This window comes from Egretta garzetta, unplaced genomic scaffold (genome assembly GCF_000687185.1).
Source record: "Egretta garzetta isolate BGI_Z169 unplaced genomic scaffold, ASM68718v1 scaffold45, whole genome shotgun sequence".
Classification (NCBI taxonomy): Eukaryota; Metazoa; Chordata; class Aves; order Pelecaniformes; family Ardeidae; genus Egretta; species Egretta garzetta.
The window spans coordinates 12,997,928-13,009,938 of NW_009260028.1; the positions used below are offsets into that span (position 1 = coordinate 12,997,928).

The following is a 12,011-nucleotide window of genomic DNA, read 5'->3' on the forward strand; positions in this document are numbered from 1 at the left end:
GGCAGTGAAGCTCACACGCTCGTTCCCGGGAACAGGACGTGAGGGCACTGAGCTGACCCGGACTGAAGCCACCCCGGTACACGGAGCGTATAGTTTTGTCTTCTGCCGTGTTGCCACCCGCTGAGGTGGTGGGTGCCTGTTCCCGTGAGTGATGTTCAGGAGCATTGGGGGGAACTGAGGAAAGCTCAGGAGCGTTTCAGCACTTGTGTAATTGCAGTCAGTTCTCTGCTACCCGTTCAGATTATCTGGGTTAGCTGATACCTCATGGTATCAAAAGCTTTTTTCTGACAAGGTTTATTATCCTACTTGGAGCTGTGTCCTGCCGCCTTAGAACCAAGAGTCCAGTGCGTGCGCACTTCAGTGGCGTCCCTGGAAACAGTTTATAGAATCACTTAGGTTGGAAAAGACCTTTCAGATCACCAAGTCCAACTGTTAACCTAACCCTGCCATCCCACCACTAAACCATGTCCCTAAGCACCTCATCTGCCCGTCTTTTAAATACCTCCAGGGGTGGAGACTTGACCACTTCCGTGGGCAGCCCATTCCAGTGCCCGATAACCCTTTTGGTGAAAAAATTTTTCCCAATATCCAATCTAAACCTCCCCTGGCACAACTTGAGGCCATCTCCTTTCATCCTATCGCCTGTTACTTGGGAGAAGAGGCCGACCCCCACCTGGCTACAGCCTCCTGTCAGGCAGCTGTAGAGGGCGATAAGGTCTCCCCTCAGCCTCCTCCACCCTAAACAACCCCAGTTCCCTCAGCTGCTCCTCATCAGACTTGTGCTCCAGAACCCTCACCAGCTTTGTTGCCCTTCTCTGGACATGCTCCAGCCCCTCAATGTCCTTCTTGTAGTGAGGGGCCCAAAACTGAACACAGTATTCGAGTTGTGGCCTCACCAGTGCCGAGCACAGGGGAAGGATGACTTCCCTGCTCCTGCTGGTCACACTATTCCTGATACAAGCCAGGATGCTGTTGGCCTTCTTGGCCACCTGGGCACACTGCTGGCTCATATTCAGCTTGTGTCTAGCCATGCCAGTCTGAAGCTGCCTGCACCTGAAGGTGCCTCCTGTGCACCCTCTTCCTCATGGACGCAGGTTATAGGAGGCTCACGAGGTCAGTCATAGCATTGTGTGAACGCACAGATCCAGTTCAGTAAACCTTCCTGCTGGAGCGATAAGGAGCACAGTAAGGAGATGACCAAGGGTTTCTGTGTTGTTTCTGGACTGCGTTTTCCAGCATGCTGTGTTGCAAGCTGGACGTGGCATGGGAGGGAAACTGGCCACGAGCTTTTGCAGAGCGCTGTGTCTGACCTAGCAAACCTCTCTGCAGCATTTGGGAAACTGGTACTGAGCTTTAGGTGTACACGCTCGTTTGGCTTTGAGGAAGCCAGCCAAGACCTGGTGCCCCAAGAGCTAAACTGAAACTGGAATGCTGGTTGAACCTGAGTTAGTTCCTTGAAAAGACACTGGGGAATGGATGTCTCTTCCCTTTACCTTCTTCCCTTTCCCAATAGTATTTGACCCACTAGCCACGTTCGACAGAGGGAAGAGCACATAAGAACAGCCTTACAGGGTCAGGCCAGAGGGTCAAATAGCCAGTTATCCCAGTTCTGACAGTTACTGTAGATCTAGGGGATGCCTAGGGACTTGTAAGAGCATGCAAGTGTATGCTGTGTTCCTCCCAAGTTCTTTCCTAGCCTCCTGCTGTTTTTAGCTCTGTACACTTCCTAAGCTTGGCCATGGCTTCTCTGTGTTCAGTAGTGCTTTGTGCATCTCATTGCAAAGTGCAGATTCCTTTAAAATTGTGGAAGTAGCCTGCCAGATGGACAAGAGTGCCCTAATGGAGGGAAAAGGCAGCAGGTTAAGCTAATGCCTTAAGGTATTAGGAAACGACCTCAGGTAGATTGTCAGTTGAGATGTGAACCTTTTGCATGTTAAGGTCAGCCCACCATGAAATGCAAATGCGTAGGAAACAAGGGTGACTAATTTCCAGAGCTCTTAGATTTACTTACTGTTGCATACTATTCAAGCTACTAATATTAAAACAAAGGTTAACTTCTTCGGACTTGGAGAGAAAGCGTTATGTTCAGGAGAGATTTTTTTTTTTTTTTGAGTTATTTATTGATTAGCAGTCTTACATCCATCTGGCATTCTAAGAGAGATGAGGCCCACGTGTCAGATAACCCAGCTAGATACCCTGACTTGAACAGTTGAGAACACACTAACTTTTGAAAGAGGCGGTGGAGTTCCCCTGACGTCCACCTCAGCCAAATGTTTCATAGGTAGGCAGCACTGCTCAGTATGGTCTGTGCTAAGGCTGAATTATGGGTTATGCTGGGGAAACATCTTGAAAGAGCTAGAGCTTTTAATTTTCAACAAGAGGTTAAACTCTGCAAGAAGGCACAGAACTACTGAAGCTCTGAAGTCATCGTATGTGCAGATCTGAACTTGGATGAGTACATTACTCCTTGGAAGTGGCCCTCTTTTTTTTGTATTAACTCATTCTTCTTAAAATCCTTACCTTGAAAGAGAAGGAGAGCATGCTGTACTGGGCTGATAATAGGAGGGTATCTTTATGGAGACAATTGGTAAATGATTTGGTGAAAGAATAGTAAATAAAAGTAACTTCTAGTAAATGAGGAAAGATTGCTGGGTGGTTTCCTGTCTGACAGCACTGCGCTTACTTGGGCCCAGATCTGTATAGGATTTATGTCATTTCCACTGAAATGAGCCCATGTGGATCTAGTCCTTGGAGATTATCTAGAATAGGAAAAATTGCGAGAATTTTAATGATGGCAATGTCAAAACAGCATAACTCCCAAACAGAAATGCTAACAAGGCTTGCATTAAAGTAGCAAGTCTTCAGTGAGTGGTTGTAACATTGCTAATCCACACTCCTGCACTGTGCATGGGCACAGAGTTACAATCCAAGCACTAAAACCAGAGTCTTTCACAAGGTAGCTTTAAGGTAAAGAAAGCCTTAAGTTTTGTGCACTTTGGTGGCCAAAACCTGTAGATTCAGGTTTTAAAATAACTTTGCGCAAATGATTATTATTTGCCAGCTGTAGATGGCAGAGCACGTAAAGCTGAGAAATGGAAAAACCAAACTACTTTTTGAGTGACTAGAATAAGAGACTTGCTCTAAAACCTTTTGATCGGGGTCCTTTGTCAAATGGACAAAAGACTTCCTAGGACACTTGAAAAAGCCCTCACTATGAAAAGCAACCCCATGGAAGTCTGTGTTCCCTGGACAGGGAAGAACTCCTCAGCCATCTCTATAAGGTAGCAGCTGACAGCCCCTGGACATGAGCCTGGTGCCTCTGTAGAGTTCATGCTGCACATCAGGTTAAGCCTGCTTCTTCCTGCTACCTACATAGCATATAATTCTGTTAAGAAATGTGTCTAATTTTAGTATTTCAATGAGTATTAAATAAGCAAATCAAATTGTTTCGCATTTAATCTTAGTATTACTGACAAATCTGAGTTCATAATTAATATTACTAGAGTTATTGTTTCCGTTTTGCGTATTTCCTTCGCTTAGCTCTACTTCCTTTCTTTTTCACCAAGCACGACTGTAGACGATTTAACTAAGATGTTTACACCTTTTATTTTTGTCTGAGTAGAGAACGATGCAGTAGTGATAACTGCTTTCAAATCATTTGGTCCCAGGAGGAGGTACTCAGTTTAGACCTAGCACTGGGTCTCAGGCTTTTTGATTGGCAGACCCTTGAAAATTTTTCAAAAGTGACAGTGATCTTTTTGGAGCAAATTTGAGGTTATTGATGATGATTACCTTTTTAACATGTTTTTACTTAAAATTACTTCAGAGTACTTAGGAGGCCATAATTTGAAAATAGCTGTAGGAGGTTATTGTAGCTACCTTGTAACAGTATGACATTATAATTTTACTTCCCAGAAATGTTTTTGATGTCATGAATAATCCAGTTTTTAAAACATTCTTGAACAACTATTACAGGTAGAAAAATTTTATTTTCTGCGTAGTACTTCCCTCCTACAGGATGTGTGATTTTAACTAGAATGTGAATTTTTATACTGTTAATAGTGAAAATATTCTTTGCTGTTAAAATTCAGATGACTCTGTACCTCAAGACTAACTGCAATGAAAATATTTTCATTATGGTTGCTCAGGCTCTGTGATTATGCATTTCAATATAGAAGTAAATTTTTTGACTGCTAGAAGCTTATTCTGTCAAAACAAGCCATTGGTAAGGAACAAAACTATTGGTAAAGTGAGACTTTATTTAAAACAAAACAAAAGAACCAAAAGCCTTGTCAGTTATGTTTGAGGATTTGCACATCACCTCTGTTGCAAAATTAGATACAATGCACTCATGGAAAACATCTCGCAGACTTGGTGCTAAAAATATGCCAGAGAGATTTATCAGAATGATCTTAGTATTCGTCTCATCTCATCTGTGATTTCTTTGAAATCTTTGGTACAAGGTAGAAGCTTACTGTCATGGAGTCACTGAACTACTCCAAGCTGCCTTCCAGTTAGCGTGCTTACCCCTGACCGATGCCTAGCCTGTTCCTGAGCAGCAATTGCAGACTCCCCTGTCCAGCTCCCCCCAGCATATATGCTGACCATGACGCCATATGGTCTGGATCAGCCCTTTGGCCAGTTGGGGTCAGCTGTCCTGGCTGTGCTCCCTCCCAGCTTCTTGTGCCCCTGGCAGAGCAGGGGAAGCTGAGAAGTCCTTGACTGGTGTAAGCACTGCTCAGCAACAACTAAACCATCAGGGTGTTACTGACATTCTTCTCATCCTAAATCCAATACACAGCACTATGCCCGTTACTAGGAGAAAAGTCAACTCTGTCCCAGCTGAAACCAGGACAAAAGCACTGACCAGAGGGAACTGCATGAAAATATTTTGATGGAAATGTGGGATTTATGGTTTTCATTCAGACTTCTCCTGTGCCGTAGGTGGCTTCAGCCAGGAAGAACTGCTAAAAATATGGAAAGGCCTATTCTATTGTATGTGGATGCAGGATAAGCCTCTGCTGCAGGTATAGTAACTGGTTTTAGATTTGCTTGAGTGAGTCTCTTCTAAAATAGACTACAGCGACATGCTGATTTAGAATAGTGAAAATGCCCTTAGTGAGTTTTGCTCACCATTTTTTTAATTCCCCTGCTGCTCATATGTGCCGTGTGCAGGGGAAGTGACTGTAACTCGGTGATCCTCGCCGCGTGAACAGAAGCCTAAACAGTATCATGTTTGGAGTCACCCTCTGAATGGCAAGTGTAGCTGTTTACCTTACAAAACCAGAACTGAAATATGTACCGTGATGCAGTGTGTTGATTTGGTAGAACTAAAGCAGTAACAGCAGGTTGTCCTTAGCTGCAACTGCAACATATGTGCAACCTTTAACTAGCCTAGTTTGAAAGTTTCACACTGCCTTTTCTTTTGTTAGTTCAGTGGCACCTCCTCTACTACCAACTTTGTCTCTACTACTGACTTTTGTCAACTACTACCAGTTTGTCTCCCTACTTCTAAAAGATACCAGTTTTGGAGTATCTGATCTTAGTAAAATTCACTTAATCGGTTTTCAAATCAGTTGTCTGTTTGCATGAAGAAGGTTTATCTCACACATATGACAGAGCACTCCACCTACAATTAAGCTCTATGAAAACAGTACCCCTAAAGTTTTACATCATTTCTTAATTCAAATACATGGGATTTTTCTCCTAATTTAATTTCGTCTGCTGTCAAAGGATGATTTGTGCAGAGATCTGGTGAAATGAACAGGGCTTGATACCCTTGAATCTTCTCTTACAACTGACCTAATCCCAGTGGAAGGATAACTGTAGTACTAAAGCAGCTGTTAAGGGAATATTTTTAATTTTGAGGGATGTTTCACGATATTCATTGCTGTTTTCTGGTTGCGTGTTTAGTGAGGAGACCAAGCTCTGAAACATGCTATATTAACTATATTTATTTACTTCTAGGAAGAACTTGCAGACAATATCTCGCAGCTTATCCATGTGATTCAGAACACGGAGGCTCGTAAGTACTACTTCATTATCTAACGCTTTGTAAGGTACTTTCACCTTTGGTGATTTTGAGGCCGCTATCACAGTGCCAGAACAGAGACAGCCAGCTAGGGGTCCCTCTTTGGGTTTTTTCTTTGCTTTTTGTCCAGCTGGTGTGTGTGATTGCATTAAGGGAAGCATGAGATGTGCTTTGTTTCTGGTTGTTGCAGGGGAAGACTTATATCTCCAGTGTGATAAAGGTGAGACTTTGCAGGGTGGTTAGCAAAGCAAACTTGTCCCCTTACTTTGCCATTCTGCATAGACTGACTTGTTCCATGTGTTTCCTACTCAAAACCAACCCTGTTTCATGAGCTGTTAAGCAGCTAGGACTCAAAATGCAGTTGAAACAAGTGCTCAGTCAACGCTGGAACTTTCACAGGTAGAAGTGAGCACAGAATGATTATTTTGCTCTAACTTGTGTCTATATAACAAAAAAATAGATACAAAGCTGTCCCTGCAATTACACTTATCTTCAAAAGTAGCTGTGTGCCTTTTCTTGTGTTGTTCTGAAGTGTAATTGACTTGTCCCTGTACCCATCTCAAGCATGTCTTCCCATAGCTCTATCCCTGTCACTAGGCAAATCCCTAGGGAAATGCATCCCTTTTTCATGTTGAAGTGATTCTCGAGACTCTTTTAGGTCGGCAAAATAAACTGTTGTGCCAGACACACAGATTTTTTTTTTTTTCTCACTCTCTTACAGGACACCTGTTCATTCAGACGTTTTGGCAAACTATGAACCGTGAATGGAATGGGATAGACAATCTGCGTCTTGATAAGTACTATATGGTAATACTAACTCTCTTGTAGATCTTTTCTGTGAGAAAAGGTGTGGTGGTGATGGTGTGCTGTAAGGCAGCTTTGTCTGCACGTGCATTTATGTGTATTGTACGAGAAGACAAGTGACTATCTTGATGCATTGCAAGAGATAGTTATTTTAAAGGCTTTCACTCACCACTGCAAATCTAAAAGCCATTATGGTTTATGTCATGCTGCAAGTGCTTTCTTGTTTGCCTTCCTTTATAACATAGCGATTTTTCTCATTGGCTTCTATACAGAGTATAAATACTGTCTCAGAGGACACTGCGTCAACATCAGTTATTTAGATTAGACTGTTTAAAGACTTCTTTATGACTGTATAAAGTAGTTGTCACTAGAACCCCAACTTCCCACCACTAAAGTATCCACTGTGGTACCTTCAGCTATCAGAATTCTTTCTATAGGGAACGTATTTTAAAACAAATAATTAAATCAGTGAGAGAAGAATCTACATTTGTAAAGAACAAAATCACATTAGTCGTCATCTATGAAAAAAGTTAATTGCAGGCACATTCACTGCTCTTTTTTGTTTATCAATGTTAGCAGAAACCAGGTATTTCAGTAAGTGAAGAGTTTTAAGCCAGTTTAATGTAGCTGGTTTACATATGGCTGTGTTTTAGTGCACGTTTCAAGTAAATTAAATTATTATTACCATTTGTCCCATATTGTTGTCTCCAGTTTAAGCTGTGGGGTTTTTTAGGTTTGGCAGCACTTAATGAAGAAATCGGGGTGATGGAGCAAGAGAAAGCTGTATAGTAGAAATGGTCGTGGATTTTTCTGGGCTTAGGATATGAAAATATGTTTATTGTCTTTTGAGCTTCACAGCATCCTTTTGCTGCTTGACATGATAGACCAGTCTATCCAAATGTTCACATGAGGAAGCTTTCCACCTTTTTGTGCTACAAAGAGGTTTACTAAGATTTCTATTCATCTTACAGTCACAGTAATTCCTTTATCTGTTTTCATGAACAACATGTATAACAGATTTTGTACTTTGCAGCTAATGCGTATGATTTTGAGGAAATCCTTTGAAGTGCTGAAAAGAAATGAATGGGATGAAAGGTAAGCACATTTCTGAATGTAGTTGCATCATAAAGAAGATGCCAAATTTACCTTTATCAAATATTTTTTCATTTAATAGATCCTTTTTCTCCATATATGGCACTGTTATGAAGTCTTAACGCTAAGGCTTTTTTGTTCTCCAGATCACTTACGATACGTAGTTTAGAAACAAAGTGTTACGCTTCATTAAGTTAAATACACGCTGCAATCGATAACTCTCACATTCACCATTCAGTGCATGTTTCACAGAAAGAGATTTGAGAAAGTGATTCACGTATGCTTGTGCAAAACCTGAATGTAGGAGTTTGTCATGTGGTATTCCAAGCAGTCGTGAAATCTGAGGGCTCTGAATATGTAACAAGAGTTTGCTAGGTCTGACTGATTTAGCCAGGAGAGCTATCACTGGAATATCACCTGTGGGGACATTAGACAAGGGAACCTGCATCCCAGAAAATACAGAAAAGGATTTTTTTTGGTGTTGTGTTGTTTTTCTGATGGCTGTGACTTTTTAAAATTTCTATTTTACTGTCTTTAATCATGGTGACTTGTCTTTTGATAAAGACAGAACTCCTTAATTGTAAACTGGCTTCCTATTTGTTGTATATATCCATGGGGTTTTTTGTATTTCTTCCATATTCTATGAAATGACAAGTAATTGCAGTCATCTTGCTCTGTCTAGCGCTCTCGTGCCCCTCTGAGCTTGCTCTGTGTTTACACTGTTGAAGAGCTTCAAGTCTTTTTAAAAGCGCTTGAAAACCTAGTGTGAAGGTTATCATTTCTCCCTCTTGCCTTCTGAAATGTGGAATGCATATAGGAATGGTTTTGTGGAAATAGAAAGGAATGTAAAGCTGAAGTACACCCTGTCCCCTCTGTTCTACCTTAATTTTGCCTTGGGTAATGCCCACAGGCTGAAGAGATGAAAATGCTCCTTGACAGCAACAGAAAGTGTGGGAAGAGGTTTGATAAAGCCAAAGCCCTTCTTCCCCACACACATTCCCATGGCAGAGACATGGTCACCCAAACTGATCTCTGTCAAGGTTTCTTAGGGCTTTGGCCTCCCTTTTTCCAGCTTCACTGTGAAGGGATGGCCTGGAGGCCCTTCACCAGCGGAGAAGACAGCATGGGAAGAGAAGACCATTATTCCTTCCTCTCCAGAGTGAGGGAGCTCATGAGCTGCCTTTCCCTCCTAGGTGGAGCCTGGAAGCTGTCTAGCATGTCTCCATTTCTCTTTTCTTTTAAAATGTTTTTGTGGAAAGGCGTATTAAAGTAAAACTGAATTAGTCTTTATGGCTTTGGAATGCTTTAAGTTCTCTTTGGAACTGGAAACATTTGTTCTGGGCAAAATTGCAGGAGGTCCGACAGAACGCCAGGGGAGAAAAGTGTGGAATATGCAAAGCTTCACTTTCCTGGAAGGTAGCAAGGATAGGCCTCAGAAGAAAAGAAAACAAGTCCCAATTGCTGCATAGGTGCTGCAATGGCAGCATGTCTCTCTGAGCCACGTCACTCCAGCAGTATTTGTTAGTACTCCAGAAGTCAGTAACTGAACAGAGCCACAGTCCTACTTGTACACAGCTCAGTCACTTCTGTCTCGAGCTGTTGGGATGATGATTTTTTTATGCCTAGCTTAGCCCTCAACCTGTTTTTCAGTGTAGTTGTTTTGCTCTAAGGGACAGTGGGTAAAATGCTTTAATGAAGACAAAGTCTGCACAGTTTAAATGAGTTTGAGAAAGATCAGTATTAAATTTAATACTTGTGTGTGCACCAAAATGAAAATCGTCTCATAAAATGGAAGAATTAGAGGTGTTGCCATCAGGCATGGATGAATGTGACAGCTGTGTCTTTGGAATGCCCTGCTCAAATGGCAGAATCCTTCCTCCTACCCATCAATCTTATGGCATAATAAACTTCAGTCCAGATTAAGGTGTGAATTTTAAAACAGTGATTTTCACTGTAGCAGACTGTGTTGGGTATTGGATTGTCTGATGCTACAAAATCACCTAGACTGTAAGGAGTTCTGATTATGGATGGATATTTTTGGAAGTTTGCTTTAAGATGTGAAAATTGGTCACTGGATTTATTTCTCATGAGGGTTGGACAGCTGTCTCGGAGAACTGGTAAACTGTGAATGACTAGAGTTTGTTTTCAAAGCAAACAGAACATGAGCAATTAATATTAACATCTTGATATTTTTTTTTCTCTCTTTTTTTTTTTTTTCTTTTCCAGTCTAACTGAACTATTCCTGCAGCTAATAATGAAAGAAGTTATGGAACCAGAGAGCAATGCTCCCACTGGGATAAAGTTACATTTCATTGATATCTATCTGGATGAATTGGCTAAAGTTGGTGCAAAAGAGGTTAGAAAATACATTGTCATTTTCTTCCCAATTAATGTTAACTGTGGCATGCAGCATTTTAGAAAAAATATGGGGTTTAGATTATGTAAGTTTTAACAATTTTAAATGTAATATAGCAACACTGAATAAGCATGAAGAAAGTGACTTACTACAATTTATGCTTTTACTTTTGTTCATGTCTTAGTGTAGACAGTGAGAATATAGTAGTTTCTCTCAGGTTCCTGAGTACTGGTATACTGCTCCAAATGGAGGTTGGAAATAGCAATAGAAAAGTTACACCATTGTCATTTGTTTATTTCAACAGAAAGGACTTAACATCTTTTCCCTCATGCGAATGTGTTTGCCAGTCTTTGCACTTGCAAAAACTGACATAAAGCCTGCCCTTGGCTGATTGTCTGTGTAATACACCTAAATAGAGAAAGTGAGCTTGCAAAGTTGTCTATTATTTGCTTACTGTTGGCTTCAAGCATCGTTGCCTGTGCAGTGAGCAATTTACCCTCTCCATCCAGTTGTTCATTTTGCCGATGACATCTGGTTTTCTCTGCTGTATATTGCTATTAATTTGAGCTGATGTTACAGTGCTGCTGAGTTTTGCAGCAACTGAAAGCCTGTTACTGCAGCTGCTGCTGCCGAACTTCCTTGCAAAGAGTCCATCTCCTCTTACTCCACTAGGGCGAGCTGCTTGCTGCCCCATGCTTCCTTCCAGGCTTCCACTCATTTACCTCCTGTTTCTGGTATCTGATATATCTCCTCGCAACGGGTGAAGCTGTTAGCAATTTTCCACTTGTATTCTTTGCAGTCCATACTGAAAGTAATCCTGCCTGCAGCTTTTGTGGTTCTGGGTTGTGGAGTGTGAGAGAGAAGATGTCTGCACAAGAGGAGTGCCTGCCTGCACTTGGAGCCCAAATAATTTCTGCAGCTCCACAGTCACAAAACCCACATTACTAAGCCACTCACAGGAAGCATGGGGAATTAGCCCCCTACATAATTGAAATCGCAGCTGATGCTCAGAAATGAAATTTAGGGAAGGGTTTTTATCTTTAGTACTACTGACATTGTTTTGTTGCAAGTGGTCCAGTTAAGAGAAACCCAGATCTTACTCAGATCTGCTACAGAACTTCTTTATGAAAGACCACAAAATTCCTTAAGTTTTCTGTCTTGTGTTTCCACATCTAAAATAAGAATCTTTGTTATATTTCTGTACTCAGTAGATTAGAGTCTGAAAAGCTTTTGACATTTTTATAATGATTCCAGGGATTATCTGGAAGTTAGCGATAGCCATGGTTACAGAAAGTCACTGGATAGTCCTGTCAGTTGGAATTAGACACTATGCTGAAAGACTTTGACTTAACTTCTTAAAGAAGATCCCCCGACACCAAATATTCAAGGAATTTGAGTGTAAACTTACAGTATTTACCGTATTAATTATTTTTTCTTTCTAATCATACAGCTCAGAGCAGACCAGAATCTCAAGTTCATTGAACCTTTCTGCAAAATTGCTGCCAAATCAAAGGAGTAAGTTTAATGAAAGGATAAATATTTTTTTAAGAATTGAGAAATTCTGCATATACCACACTTTGGAAGTAGCAGGTTCACTTTCCTCATCTGGAGAGCTAGATGCTCTTCCACTTTCTTCTTTCTTATCCATTTTCCCCGTATCCCTCAGATTTCCACTTTTTTAATGTGAGAGGGGAGGGTGTGTATGCTTTCTGCCCTTTGACTCTTCAT

The 12,011-nt window shown here is 41.3% G+C and overlaps 2 protein-coding genes across 2 annotated transcripts in view; one reads left to right on the forward strand and one right to left on the reverse strand.

The window, feature by feature from the left end:
• The window catches only part of LOC104128200 (heat shock transcription factor 2 binding protein), a 40,601-nt gene extending 35,993 nt beyond the window's left edge, over nucleotides 1-4,608 (reverse strand). The window contains exon 1 of the mRNA XM_035896436.1: nucleotides 4,528-4,608. Coding sequence (XP_035752329.1) covers nucleotides 4,528-4,608 — 81 coding nt within the window. The remainder of the gene's footprint in view (nucleotides 1-4,527) is intronic.
• Nucleotides 4,609-4,756: 148 nt separating this feature from the next.
• Nucleotides 4,757-12,011, forward strand: part of RRP1B (ribosomal RNA processing 1B) — a 19,895-nt gene continuing 12,640 nt past the window's right edge. Inside the window, 6 exon segments of the mRNA XM_035896458.1 lie at nucleotides 4,757-5,027; nucleotides 5,968-6,025; nucleotides 6,753-6,838; nucleotides 7,869-7,930; nucleotides 10,154-10,283; nucleotides 11,734-11,799. Of these exon segments, the coding sequence (XP_035752351.1) occupies nucleotides 4,806-5,027; nucleotides 5,968-6,025; nucleotides 6,753-6,838; nucleotides 7,869-7,930; nucleotides 10,154-10,283; nucleotides 11,734-11,799 (624 nt within the window). The 5' untranslated portion in view covers nucleotides 4,757-4,805.